This window comes from Haliaeetus leucocephalus, unplaced genomic scaffold, assembly GCF_000737465.1.
Source record: "Haliaeetus leucocephalus isolate CR32 unplaced genomic scaffold, Haliaeetus_leucocephalus-4.0 Scaffold162, whole genome shotgun sequence".
NCBI lineage: Eukaryota > Metazoa > Chordata > Aves > Accipitriformes > Accipitridae > Haliaeetus > Haliaeetus leucocephalus.
The window spans coordinates 15,125,438-15,139,417 of NW_010972598.1; the positions used below are offsets into that span (position 1 = coordinate 15,125,438).

Genomic DNA, 13,980 nt, shown 5'->3' on the forward strand with positions numbered 1-13,980 from the left:
AGGGTTCCCCCCGCCGCCCCGGCGGCGGCTGCCGGCGAAATCGCTGAAGAGGGCGAGCAGCAGCATCGCCACCCAGCACCAGGCGTCGCGGGGCCTCATCCTGCCCGACCTGCGAAAGGGGCACAAGGAGGGACGGTGAGCGCGGGGACGCCGGCTCCACGTGGTTTGCCTTAGGCTCGGTCCAACCTGCGTTGAATATAGTTAATAACTGAATGCGTTTGATGTGCTGTTGGGATTGCACCTTCACTTTTCCACCCCGCTGCAGAGCACCGGAGCATCACTATGTGATTCCCCCCCTCCCCGTCCCCCACCCTGCAACCCCTCTGGCCGGCGGCTGAGCAAACAGCCTCATTGTACCGAAGCTGCTGAGCCATCGCAGCCCCAAAATCGTCCCAAAAATAGCAGGAGCCGTGTTGACAAAAGCCTTTTGAAAAAGCAGAGCCCCCCTGGCTGGCCGCCCCGGCCGCAGCATCCCTGCGTCAGCGTTTCCCTCCCGCGGCCCCCGCTAGAAAGTGCCAGGCCTGACCCGCCCCCCGCTTCGAAACCCAGTGTTTTGGAAAAAAAAAAAAGAAAAGAAAAGAAAAAAAAAAGGGCTTGATTAATTTAATTTGCCTCATTTCGCTACCCTGCTCCTCCAACTAACATGGTTTATTTGAAGAAAAGCCCAGAGAAGCGCGTGTCCCCCTTCCAGCTGTTTGCAGCTGCATCGCCACCACTGGAAACTCCACAAACCCGGGCAGCAAACCCCACAAAAAGTAAAGACGTGGATTTTTTTCCCCTCCTCCCTATTTTTTCCCCTCTTGATTTCCCCTACAGTATCCAGGCTTTTGGATCACAATCCGGGGAAAAGCCCGGTGCCAAAGCGGCCGTTCAGGTTGCGGTGCCTCCCCGGGCTGCTCTCCCCAGCCCAACCTCCAGCTCAGGTGTGTGCCAAAACCCTACACTTTCCACCTTGCTCTCTCCCCAATTCCTTCTCTTTTTATCCCTCGACGCCGTGCCGAGGATGCCGCCCTTACCCGTGCACCCGGTGCCGCGCCGGCGATGGCTCTTCCCGTCTGTGCCCGCCGGGCTGGACTCACATCGGACTTTTCCCGGCGGATAAAGCTTCGATAAGCGGAGCCAACGTCACTCGTATCCCCCTCCTGCGCGGGGAGGGATAAATGGGCTTCAATGGGCCGGATAATGCAGCGTTGGTGGCTTCGGGGAGAAAGCAAAGCGTGGCTGGGGATAACCTTGGGGATGCAGAGAGCTCGGTCTCGAGGAGGTGACAAAACCTGAATATATCAGGTTTAAAAATGCGATGGGTTTAAAACAAGGCTAAGCAATGCAGAGGTTTTCTTCTAGAGGTGAGTTTTACCTTCTGGAAGGGAAATATCCAGAGGATGGAGCCCACCAAGCATGGCGCATGGGGATAAATAGTCTCTAAGGGCTGGATAAACCCTAAAACAGCCCCCCAAAATCCTCCAGAAATTTAGTTGTGAGTCTCCAAAACTGCAGGGCAGGAGCATTTCTCCTCGGGAAACTTCTCTGCCAGGATTCAGGCAGGTTTTTCTCTTCTCTCTCGTCACTCCCAGCCTACGTGGAGCCCACTTCCGTAGCATTTCTATCTGCAAAGTGCTTTATTTTGAACAAACCAGGCTCTAACTCGGGGGTTTTCATTCTGTATTAAGTTGCTACATATTTTGTTTTCTTGTTAATCAACAAAGCAATGCGACAGTCATCCTTCAAATACATAAAAAGCTTTTCTCGCTGTACAATACTTTCCCTAACACATGTTAAAGGTGGAAAAGGTACCATTAAAATTAAAAAAAATTACAAAGACATATTGCAAAAACGCAAGGGAGGGAGAAAGTCAGAGTTTTAGTTCATGTCGAGGTATAAAATTGATATTGCTGGTTTAGCCTGGGAGGAAAGAGGTTTTTCCACGTGTGATGATGGTAACGGAGCCAGTCCAGGTCCCGGTTTCACCGGGATGATGTGCCAGCACCGCTGCAAAACCAATATGCAAAATAAAACCCTCTTTATTTCTGCCTCCCCCTCCTCTTGCCCCCCTGCCCCACTCCTTTCCGTACAGCATCCCTTGAGAGATGCTCAGCACCGTCAACTATTCCTGTGAGCACTATTTGGCATGTTACAGCTACCAGAGAGGTTTGACATCGTGGTTTGTTTTTTTGTTTTAAAAATCCCTAAAATTAGTGCAAATTAGAAATGGGGTAAGGAGGGAGTTATGAGACCAAATGCAGGTTAAGGGAACACGCCGGAAAAATGCGATTTACTCTTTTGCTGTAAATCCAACCATCAGTCCCCAGGCTTGCTTTTGGCAGCAAAAGTGTTAAAAAAACCCCAATTCTCAGCCGACCCTTCCGATTTACAAAAGGTTCCAGTCACCTGTGAATTATTGCAATAGAAATGTGCTTTTTTGTTGTTTTTTTTAAAAAGAGGAATTATTTGTGCTCTCTTGCCACCAAGCAGCGGGTCCTCCGCCGGGAGCCACGAGCGGGCACTGCTGAAGTGAGCATCTTCAAACTGAGCCCAAAATTCTTCCTCTCCAACGCTTGCAGCCCTCACCCTGCTCACAGATTTCCTTTTTTTTTTTTTTAACCTGTTATTTCCAGGGGTTTGAGGTTTTGGCTGAAGCTGCCACTGGCCAGAGCCTTGCTGGGAAAAACCCCATTTGCCAAAGAGGAATCCCCCGAGGATGCTGCGCAGATGAAGGTGCGGGAGTATGGGTTGGCTCAGAGCCGCAGCGATCCGGGTGGATACCGGGAGTGCTCCGGGAAAGACGGAGGTTTGGAATTTGGTACAGTACGTCCTGTGGGCAAAAGGCTCTTCGTGTGATGCAACTCGGAGCCCGGGCGCTGGCAAAGCGTTTCACATCGCCGTCGGACCTTCAGAAATCTCCTCCAGCCTTTGCTCAATCATCAGCCGGAGGATGGAGTATCTGGAGAGGTGGAGGACAAGGAAAAGAGGATTTTTGCAGCATCGAGCTGGGCTTTTAACCCAAATTACCGCAAAAACCCTGGAATAATGGAAAACCCAATGGCTTATGCATACTTTAGGGATGCAAGGCTGTGCAAATGAATTTTTTTGGCACCAAAATAACCCCCTGACAATGTCCTTAACTCTCAGCATCTCCCCTCGATGCCACCGAGCCTGGCGTACTTGCGCATTAGCTTCTTCACTTCGCGATCCTCCTCTTCCTCCAGCTTCTGGATGAAGCTCCTGAGGACGGGCATCTCGAATTTGATGTACTGAGCAACCTGGGTGGGAAAGAAATGCCAAGCCGGGTGATGAAGAAGGTGATGCACCGACCCCACGAGGCTGAAGGTGACCTCTCAGCATCCTCTCCCCAGATTTAACCAGGGAAATCAAGGACCGCTCCACCTCCCCCCAATTTTTGCAACAAACCCTAAAAGAAAACACGTTTCCTCTGCACGCCAGGAACTTCAGCTTGTGCTAATTATTGGAAAAAAAAAAAAATCCACCTAAGGTTTATTTTATTTTACCCACTGGCTGCAAGACTTGGCTCCTTCATATGGAGAAACCTGTGCATCTCCAACGTATCACTGAGTGCTGTTTAAGCCCAACCGTACCCCAAAAGCACCTCATTTGTGCTCTAAGAGCAAAGCAGTGCTGGGGCGGGAGGGAACCTGCAGATGGCATAAACGAGCCATTTCTCCCCGCAGCCCTTTCTCCGGCTGGGAAAAAAATACCAATTCCACCAACAGCTGCGCAGCAATTGCTCTTCTGCGATCAGATTTGGGATGGCAAAATAGGGCTGGGGCCTTTTGCTCTCACTTGCAGTTTGAAGCTGCTCTTTAAACACAGAACAAGGTTTTTCCCATGAAACGGGGAGTTTTCACGGGGAGAAAAGCAAAGCAATTCCTGCATCCCCAGCATGAAGACATCCCCCGCCAGGTTTTCCGCCCCCGGCTGCACCCTGAGCCCATCCAAAAGCGACGAACATCCCGTGCCGGCAAACTCACGTCATAGGTGACTTCTTCCACCTGGTCCTTCTCCATGAGGAAGACCTTGGAGACCTGCTCGCAGGGGCCTTGCAGGATGCGGGCGATCAGGGGGTAATCGCTGGCTCGCAGCTTCTGCTTCTCTGCAACGCCAAAAGCACCGGCGTTGGGCCCGGCAGATAACGGGGCTTTGCCGCGGCCGACCCGCCGGCTGTGCCAGGGAGGGTTTGGTTTTTTTTGCAGACTCACCTCCGCTGGTGTGGACGATGTACAGCGCAAACTCCTCCGCCGAGTTTTCAATCTGAACGGAGACACAAATCACTATTAAAGGTCCACGTTTCTACCCTTGGCTTTCCCAGCAATTAAAAAAAAAAAAAAAAAATCCCATTATTTCGCTCCACCGTTCCATTTTGTATCCACGGGATATAAATTCCTCGTGCAGAGCAACCCAGGAGCTTGTGGGGGGGGGATATCTAACATACCTTGAATTTATTGAGCAGCAGTTTGAGGACCTGGGGGGTCGTCATCGTGCTGTTTATCCGGACGTTGGTGACGGAGCCGTACGCCGGCGTGAACACGGACGTCTACGGGGCGCAAAGTCCATTTAAACCTCCCCCCGGCCTGGATTTCCCCACCGATCTGTCGGGAGAGGTTCTGGGGAGCCGGCGAGGTTCAGGGCTCACCTTGTGGTTGTAGAAGTGCCCGTTGATGGAGAAGCGGTGACGGCGGATGCGCCGCTGCTCGCTGGGGGTGCGGGCGCTGCCCCGGCGTCGCACGCCCACGTCGCTCCGTGTCCGCATCAGCTGCGGTGTCTCCTCCGGCTGCGATTTGGTGGCTGGAAATAAAAAACCCAAACAGTGGGAGGACAGGGCTGAGGACCGAGGGCAAGCGAGAATCCCCCCGGGTCCTACCCCAGCATCTCCTTGCTGCAAATTGGCTGCTGGGAGTCATCCTCCCCCCCAGGTGCAGAAGTCCCCATCCCAGAAATACAGCTCTACAAACTTCCCAGGACAGATTTAACCCACCATTTTAAACCACGGCAGCTACTGGTTTATTCTCTCCCAGCTCCTGAAGGAGGCTATTAATTCAGAATTAACTGCATAAATCCAGGCTGCTACCTTGATAAAGCCTCTTCTCCCGGGGACTCGAGCATCTTTACTCGCTTTTTTATAATTTAACTTTTTTTTTTTTTTTTTTGTCCTCCTTTCCTTTAATGAGAACAGGCAAACGAGGCCAGCGCTTCAGATCTCTGCGTGAAAACTGGCCTGGGTCCAGATTATTATAAACTAGCTCTTCATCCATTTTTAATGAACCTCTCGGGCTTGAGCTTGGATGTTTTAATTCAAAGCATGTCTGCAGCAAGAAAAATCTCTGGTGCGCGCCGTTCCAGATGCATGCCACGGGCCGCAGTGACTAAGCACTCACGAGGAGCCGTGCACGCATGTTATGGACTGATTTTTATAGGCTTTTGGAGAAAAATATAATAAAAGACTCTTTCTTATGTGCTGGCAGAGGATTAATGTCATATGGCTGGCTGAAATCGCTGCTGGGTTTTTTCCTACGGTGCAATGCGTTGTGGATATCGCCCGGGCAAGCGGGGGAATAAAGCATCATGCGCAGGGAGATCAAAAAGCAAAACGGGAAAAGCTGAAGGATCAAGGATGGGGCAAAGGGTTTCATGGATCAATGAGCTTTACAAGTGCTGAGCTCTTCCCTGAGCTGGGAAATGGATGAGCACCCCAAAGCCAAAAGGATTAGCTGGTTCTTCTCTGCCTTTGGGTTGTGTTTCCATAAAAATACTCCCAACAACAAAAAAAAAAAAAAAAAAAAGCAAGCCAGGAATATCTGAAAAATGCCCCAATCAAATGAGAAAACCACTTAAAGCAGGTTTTTCCAGTGGGAATTCCTGGTGGGACAGTTTGTGTCCCATTCATTGCTGCCTCATGCTCAAAACAAGGGGTTAACGAAGCACAGGGCAGACAAGCTCTTCCCCCTCTATACAGAAGAAAAACCAGGGAGGCGGAAAAAAAAAACTTTGCACAAATGTTGACTTCCCCATGGTAACGGCACTTCCCAACGGTGCCTATTCTTCTTCCCTAAAAGCAGAGCTGCCGGGAAAGGGAAGCACCGACATCCTTTTCCCTGTGATCCCACGAGGCTCTTTGCTCCATCCCCCGTATTTCTTTCCAAGTTCCTCTTACCACATCCCAGTGTGGCCCTTTTCCCAAGCAAAAACCTTTTAGGAAGGGTTTTGGGCCGTCTGGGCTAAGATTTTCATGCTGCAATTAAATAAATTAACTAGAGGCGCTTTGGAAATGGCTTAAAGGAACCTGGAGCAAGATGGAGACACCAACTTCTAGAGAAAAAAATGATGCCTGGTTTATATTTTTCTCAAAGCAAACTGGAGCATAAGGCAGCTGCTCCCAACCGCCCAGCCAAATCCAACCAGATCCAAGCCTGGCTCACCTGCGCAGCTCCCAGGAGCCTCTGCGTTTGGCATGGCCTCCGCATCCGTAACCTGGATGTCCGGCAAGGTGCTGGGCTTCAGCACGGACCTGGCAATAAAAAAATAAAATAAAATAAAATAAAATAAAATAAAATAAAATAAAATAAAATAAAATAAAATAAAAAAAAAAAAGATGGGTGCCCTGTTAGCCAGCAGCTGCAGAGGGAACAAGCACCAGGATAATTTCCCCTCTGAGACCCCATGCTGCTATTTCCAGGATGGGATGCAGCCCATTCTCCCTGCGGATTTGGCAGATAACCAGCCCTGCAGGGTCACAGCACAGGCTAGTTGCAATATAAATCTTGAATCCCATCTTGTCCCACTCCCAAAAAACCCCTTTGAAGGGTCTTATCCCAGCTGCCCTCTTCCCAGGAAGGGATGCTGAAGCCTGCAACCGCCTTTTTGCAAGCTCCAGCACACCAACGCACAAGCAAAGCTGAACCTGCCCCCTTTTTTCCCCCCCTTTGCAGACAGCTAAAAAACCCATGCAAAACCAGGCAGACCCCCCCACGGCCAGGATAACCCACTCCCGGGCACTTGAGGATCCAGGGGGCTGGGAACCGGTTGTCCCAGGGGAATTACTTGAGCCCAGAGCAACATCCAGCATTAAACTTGGATTAAAGTTAAAGCCCAGGCTTGTTTTAGAAGGAACTTCTTGCAGGCAAAGGGCTGTTTGCAAAAGGGGGAGACTTTGAAAAAGGTGGGGGGGTGTCTTTGCAAAACGGGGAGTTTTGCAAAAAGGGGGTTGCAAAAGGGGGGGGTCTTTGTAAAAAAAAGGGGGGTCTGCAAAAGAGGGGCAGTTTTACAAAAGGGGGGGTTGCAAAAGGGGTCTTTGCAAAAGGGGAAGGGGTTGCAAAAAGGGGTCAAGTTTTGCAAAAGGGGGGGTCTTTGCAAAAAAGGGGGGCCTTTGCAAAGCAAAACCAAGCTACTTTATTTCAGACTCGGCTTCCTCAGGGTGTTGCATGTTGGAAAAAAAAGGACCCAGAGAAGGGAGCTGGGGTTGCAACCCAGCAAACCGTAGCTGGGGTGGGGGGCGCAGGACTTGTGGGGTGTCTTCTTGTTCCTTCGCTCACCCATGGGCTCCCAGGTTGCAGCCAGAGTGCCAGGAGGAGGAGGAGGGTGGCGGACGGATGCGCTGGTTGTCGTCCTGCATCTGCAGGCGGATGGGTCGCCGCAAGCCCCAGGAGATGTTCAGCAGCCCCTCCACGATGAGCTCGCCTTCCTCCTGCGTGAGAGATGGGCACCTCGATATCCGAAATACAAACTGCAGGATAATACTAAGAGGTGGGTTTTGTTTGGACCTCCCAAGTCTGAATCAAACCCAATTTCCTTGGTTTTTTTCTCTGCTGCCAGAGATAAGTTGGGTGCCTGCCCTGGGGGTTTCTTACCTCCCGGTGCCGCAGCTGCAAATTTTGCCCTTCGTAGTAGATGTTGTACGTCTTCAAGTGTAAGAGCAGCTCATTTCTGGAAAAAAATGGGAAAGATGCAGAGCAGAGATGCAGAGGAGCGAGGGGGGACATTGCAGGACATACCTGGCGTGGTACCCCCTCAGCCGGCCAGGGGGAAATTTGGGGGATCTGGGAGAAAGCAGGAATTGCTTCCCAGGGTCAGGCTGGGTGATGAACCTGCTACACTGCTGGCAGACCCAAACCAGCTTCATTTGGGGCAAATTTGGGTCTTTTGCTGCCTCTAGACCTCCCTTGTTGAGGATATCTGCTGCAGGTTCAACCAGGGACAATCAGCAACCACAACCAGGGGGACAAGCTCCCTGCAACCATGCCCACCATAAACCTTGCAAAAAGATGTAAGAAAACCCAGCAGGCATTGGTGGAGTTGGTCACAAGGCTGAAAAACAAGGAAATTTTCGGAGCGCCCAAGCCTTTGGGTCACGGTGGAGTCACAAGTTATCATAGGCGAGTTTATCAAGTCGGCTCATCACTCCAGACCCTGACTTTGAGCTCAAATAAAAAGTCTGAGCCCTGCCCCAGTTGCAAAAAAAAGATAAAAAAATAAAAAAAAAATAATAAAAATAAACCAACACAGGCTGTCTGAGCACAGCTATGAATCACAGGGAAGCGATGCCTCTGGCATTAATTCATAAAGGTGCCATTAATTCAGCTGGGCTGGCTGATGGAGTTTAAGGATGCTCGGCACCATCAGACTAGTATAAAGAAGCACAAATCATGGGGACTCGGGGTTATGAGAGAGAAAAAGGGGAGGGAAATATCACATATATGCTTTATCTCCTCCAAAATCTTCCTTGAATCTTAAGAATCATTTTACTTCTTTACCAAAGCATGAAAGACCAACCACTGATAGGGACCTTTTTCAGCAAAACCTGTATTTCATGAAAGTTTATAGAGCATTTGGCCACACTCCTAAGAAAAAAATTTCAAAATCCCATCAACATCCCCCTTTTTTTTTAAAGGAAATTGCCATTTCTTGCCCCAGAATGGCTTTTTCTTTCCAAATCCAACCATATCTGAGTTAAAACCCAGGGTCGCTTCCCTCCCAGCTCGATGGCAAAAACCCCCAGGAATATTGCAAGTAACTCCCCAACTACCAGCACCGACCATATTTCTGCATTACAGCCCTGCCAAGCATCTTACTTGGAGATGTATTTGTCTTTTCCGCAGGGGACCAGGTACTCGCAGCCGCCGTAATCCATCCTCCCACTCTTCTTTCATGAGAGCTGAATTGCAAAGAGGGAGGAGAGAAAAGCATCGGCGTGAACCGCCCTGTTATCACATCCCTGATAATCACCCCTGCATAATGGGGAAAAAATAAACTTGCTTGGATTTGGAAGAGATCTTGGGAAAAGGCTCCAGTGGATGCAGCTGCAGGCAAAGTTTGAAGTGACTCCTCCCGGAAAACCAATGGGGAGGGAGGAGAAATCAGATAAGGGGAGAAGTGTTGTAAACTCACTGAAAATTTAATACCGGCAGAGATACGCTTACGCTAACATTTGCATTTCAAGCATCCATGGACCGCCCTAGAGATGGCAGACCTGGAGGTGGCAGGGTTATAAACAGGATTTGCTCCTTTTCTCCGTTTATTTTGCTAGGGGTTGGTTACAAAGCTCCGGGCACGGGGGTTCTGGATCCAGCTTGGTGCTTCCCCGTGCCGTCCCGAAACCAGGCAGTGGGCACAAGGGCTGACTTTTGCAAGCAGCGAGAGAGGCTGGGCTGGTTCCTTTATCTTTTTTTTAACAATGCCGGTTGAATTTTTGTGCATTCCCTCCAGTGCCAAAACATTTCCATCGCTCTCATGCAAACACTTGGATACTCCCCCAAAAATCCCACCTTGGGAATGGCCCCAGCTTAGGGCATAAGCGTGATTTTTGCATGCTATGAAGCAGAATTCAAGTGAGATTTAGGGTGAAGTCCTCAGGGTCGCTTGTGGGCTTGGAGCACTTTGGAAATCAGACCTCGAAACACAATGTCGGGGTGGTTTTAGGCGACAAGAAAGGACTTCTCAGGTCACACTTTTCCTCAGGTGTTTGTGCAAATCCTTCTACAGACGGGCTTTCATTTTTCCAGGGTCTCTCCCCTCCCTTCCCTTGTCCAGAAAGAGAAAGCAAGGCAAGAAAAGAGCATTTAATCTGCAAACCCCTGTTTTCTTCCACCTCCTGCATCGCCATGTGCTTCCTCCCAATCCCCTGGGAAACAAACCCATTTTCCTGCCAAAAAAACCCCAAACAACATCCAGGCTGATAAATGACTCAACCAAGGACATGTGGTAAAACCTGTGTCGGAGGAAGGACCTGCCCCTAAAACTTCAGCATGGCAGCAATCCCCACTTCTTACCCCGTACATCGGGACATATTCTAGCAAATAATTTCTATACAACAGCAAAAACATTCTGTGTCGTGCTTCAAACCACAGAAGAGGTTTCAAAAACAACGCTGGTGTTTAAGCGGGCAGAAACAGGCAGGGGAAGGGCAGGAAGCCAGCCCAGCCCCCGGGACTCTAGCTCTGCCCGGAGAAAGCAGAAGAGAAACCCGTCACTGAAAAATCGCACGTCGGGGCGGAAAAGCTGACAAAGCTTCGGGTTTCCTGACGAGCCAAGGAGCCGTGCGAGCATCCCGGCAAAGCCCGGCATCAACCCTCCTCCTGTGGCCGGCAGCCGCCTCTCCCGCATCTATCCATCCTCCCACTGGGAATAAACCAAATAATAATCTTATTTATCCCTCAAAAATGATACTGGGTGGGGATTTTCCAGCCAGCTTTGTGGCTTTGGAATAAATGTCAGCACAGCTGCTGCATGGCACCTGCCCCGGTGGGGACCTGAATTTGGGGGCTACCAGCTGTGAGATACAGGAACAGTAGAAATAAGCATCTCACTCGTGGGTCTCCCCTGAAAGCGGATGAAAAAGCTCTGGGGAAGTCACCGTTAAGGCATTGCTGCGCAGCAGGAGGATGAAACGACACAGCTGCTTGACCCATGCAAAAAAAGTTGCCCAAAATACCAACGTAGCTGAACCACCCCCCATCCTCCAGCGGCGCAAACCGGGATGCAGCCTTTGGTATCGCAGGGAGATTCGCCCCGTGGCATCGCGGCGATACGAAGGGGTGAAGCCAAGGGCCCAGTTCCCTCAAAGGGAACATGGGGGGCGAACTCCAGCCGAAAAAAAAGACTCATTTGGGGATGGAAGGCGAGCCCTGAAAGGCAGGTTCATCCCCCTGCACTGAGGAGCCCGGTTTCCTGTTTACTGCCCCGGCGCTGCCACCTTCGCCTCCGTCATCACATCCCCTTTTAAGCATGTGAGAAAAGGGGCAAATTCTTCCTTTTTTGGATCTCGAGAGTGCCAGGCTGTGGGTGGAAGGGAGTGGTGGCCACCCAGAGATCCCCAAACGGAGACCAGCTCCCCCCACCCTGATTTTCTGCCATAGCTTTAGCAAACAGCTGGAAGTCACCAAAACAAAAAGGCTGGCAACATGCAAATTGCCCAGTTGGTTGCTCAACCTTGGCAGCTCGGTGCTGTCTTCATTTCCCGGCACCCCCTGTGCCTCAGTTTCCCTACTCTGAGCCAATGTATTTCCTTCACACCCGGCGCAGACTGAGGTTTCACTGCTGTCTTGCAAAGCGCTTTTAAAAAAACATCAGATCAAATCAATTCCCCCTGCACACGTGGCAGGAGGATTTCAGCCCTCTCTGCCTTCCAACACGAGCTGTTGGCTGCTCCGGCAGTCACTTACAGGCCTGACGGACCCCAGACTTATTCCCTTCCTTAGAAAAAAACCTTCTCAAGACGCTTCCCTGCATGCCTACGGGCCCATCTGCCCTGCGGTGCAGAGGGAGCCTTGCCACGCTCGCAGCCTCTCGCATAGAGCAGGGATGAGTGCTCGCTTTTGCCGAGCTCCTGGGGAGATCCACAGATCAAATACAACAACAAAAAAATAGAAAAAAACAGAGAAAAACCCCAAAGGTCATGTTTTCAGCAAGAGAAGGATGGTCTTCCCTGCTCGTGCAAAGAAAGGAGCATTTTTAGGGTTTTTTTTTGCTTTCTCGGTCCCCTCCCACAGCATGCAGACGCTTCAGCAGCATCCCTGCCACCGCTTCGGCGTCATCCCCGCTCAGGCAGGAGACACAATTTGGGCGCAGCTGAGGCTTCCCCCCTGGCCGAGCGAGGGATTGTGGGAATATCCCACTCCCTGGGGAGGCCGTGATGCTCCCTCCTGTACAAATCCTGCCACTTCCCTGCAGCCCAGGGCGGCTTTTAACCAGCCCAGCGGCGCATCGATCCCAATGCAATTAGTAGCAAAGCATCATCTGGAGGCGACAATTCCTCCCTCGTAGGCAGCAGGAGCCTCTCAAAGCTGTTTTGCTCAGCGGTGGGATACGACTGAGTGCCCTCACCCCGTCCTGGCAGATCCTTGACTTGACCGATGGTGCTCGATGGACGGCTCCCACGAGCCGGTGCAGCGCTGGCTCCGGCCCAGGCGCTATTTTGGAGCCGGGATTTCTTCCGAGTGTCCGTCTGGCGTCCCTAAGCGCGAAGGTGCAGCAGCTCCATTGTTTTCTAGTGCCGCTATTGTTCGCCAGCCCAATTCCTCAGCCCTGGCCTGCAAAGGGAAAAGGAGGGGAGCAGTGAGCAATGGCAGAGCCACCGGCGGGCGATGCCATCAAGGTGCTGGCTCGCTTGGGGATAAGCGAGGGGACCCGTTGGCCACGCTCAGCAGGTCAGACCCCCGCTCGAGCAGAGCTGGTGGCCATCAACGCCTGGTTGGGGGCTCTGGGAAAGGAGCTGGTGGGTCTCCACCCCGGGTGCAATGGGGGTCACGGCGAAGGGGTCACGACGGGGCTGGTGACCTGTGGGTGCTCACAGGTCCCCTCCGGCCCGCGAGAGCAGCCGGCCCCAAAAGTGAGGGTGATGCCAAGGATGCTCATTGGGTGCGGAGGGGTCACCCCCGGGGTGTGGGGGCCGGTTCCCCCCCCCCCAGCTCTGCTCGCTGCGGCCGGGGCTCCGGGGTAGCTCCGGTTCAGCCCCGAGGCTGCTCCCCCGCCGCGCCCGGGGATGGATGGGGAGGGGGCTGGAGACCGGGATGCGGCTGAGGATGAGGATGGGGATGAGGATGGGGACAGCCCGTCCCGCCCGCACTCACCCGGTCCCGCTCCGCGCCGCTCCGCGCCGCAGCCGGCGCCCCCCGTAGGGCCGCCCCTCGGTGGGGCGTGGCGTGGGCGCGGCCTGGGCGTGGCTTGGGCGTGGCTGAGGCTACGCGCCGGGGTACCGGGGTTGGGATCCTGGGGGACACCCCTCTCCGGCACCCTGGATCACCCCGGCACCGGGATGCCAAGGGACAGCCCTTGGCGCCAGGACTGGGGATGCCAAAGGACGCCCTTCCCCGGGCACCCGGTTTGTGCGCGTGTCCCCCCCCCCGGGACTGGGATCCCAAAGGATGCTCCATCTCAAAGTCCTGGTTCAGGCTCTGGGACTGGGCTCCCAAAGGACACCCTGTTTCTGGCACCCAGGTTGCACCCCGGGACCAGGATCCCAAAGGATGCCCCATCCCACGCACTCGGGTTGGAAATGCTCTTAGGATCGGCTCCGGCTCCGGCTCCGTGTAGGACTCCCAGAGGGAGCTTTGCAGGCTGCATCACTCAGGGTAAAGTGGCTATTTCTACCTTAAAATGCCCCAAACCCTGTGATATTCAGTGCCAGAGCCATGCAGGCATCGCATGTCACCGTTCTGCCTTCGGGACGGTGCAATGGGTCCGTGCGCCGGCAGCAAGCAGTTCCCAACCATAGCCGTGGTATCGCATCTGGACCCAAAACCGCCCCCAAGAAGAGGATTGAAGAGGAAATAAATAAATAACACACACCCCCCCCAAACCGCCTGGAAGCAGATGTTGCAGTTTGGGGTCACGGTTACCTCCAAAACAGTGCTCAGCCTCCAGCCTCCGCTCCAGGGCTGCGGGTCCCATCCTGCCCATCCACCCCACGCCGCTGCAGGAGAGTTTGGGGGAGCGTGGAGGTATTAAGTATTCCAGAAGAGCAGTGGCATGCAG

At 52.6% G+C, this 13,980-nt stretch overlaps 1 protein-coding gene across 1 annotated transcript; it reads right to left on the reverse strand.

Annotated features, from left to right (window-relative positions):
• Positions 1 to 2,100: 2,100 nt before the first annotated feature.
• RASSF2 (Ras association (RalGDS/AF-6) domain family member 2) lies at positions 2,101 to 13,120 on the reverse strand. Its single transcript, XM_010562868.1, has 12 exons — positions 13,077 to 13,120; positions 12,331 to 12,536; positions 9,081 to 9,163; positions 7,860 to 7,935; positions 7,545 to 7,696; positions 6,432 to 6,520; positions 4,649 to 4,800; positions 4,448 to 4,549; positions 4,215 to 4,266; positions 3,987 to 4,108; positions 3,163 to 3,260; positions 2,101 to 2,941 (listed from the first exon to the last, which is right to left on the reverse strand). Exons 3-12 carry the CDS (start codon positions 9,137 to 9,139, stop codon positions 2,872 to 2,874), a joined length of 972 nt encoding a protein of 323 aa, XP_010561170.1. The 5' UTR covers positions 9,140 to 9,163; positions 12,331 to 12,536; positions 13,077 to 13,120; the 3' UTR covers positions 2,101 to 2,871.
• Between the last annotated feature and the right edge of the window lie 860 nt (positions 13,121 to 13,980).

What these genes read in the sequence shown, in the direction of transcription:
- RASSF2 (XM_010562868.1), bottom strand. Translation starts at nt 9,139, where the DNA reads ATGGATTACGGCGGCTGCGAGTACCTGGTCCCCTGCGGAAAAGACAAA. An exon ending in TGCTGCTCAATAAATTCAAG is followed by an intron (nt 4,267 to 4,447) that starts GTATGTTAGATA and finishes GTCTCCGTTCAG; the next exon opens with ATTGAAAACTCGGCGGAGGA. An exon ending in CATCGTCCACACCAGCGGAG is followed by an intron (nt 4,109 to 4,214) that starts GTGAGTCTGCAA and finishes TTGGCGTTGCAG; the next exon opens with AGAAGCAGAAGCTGCGAGCC.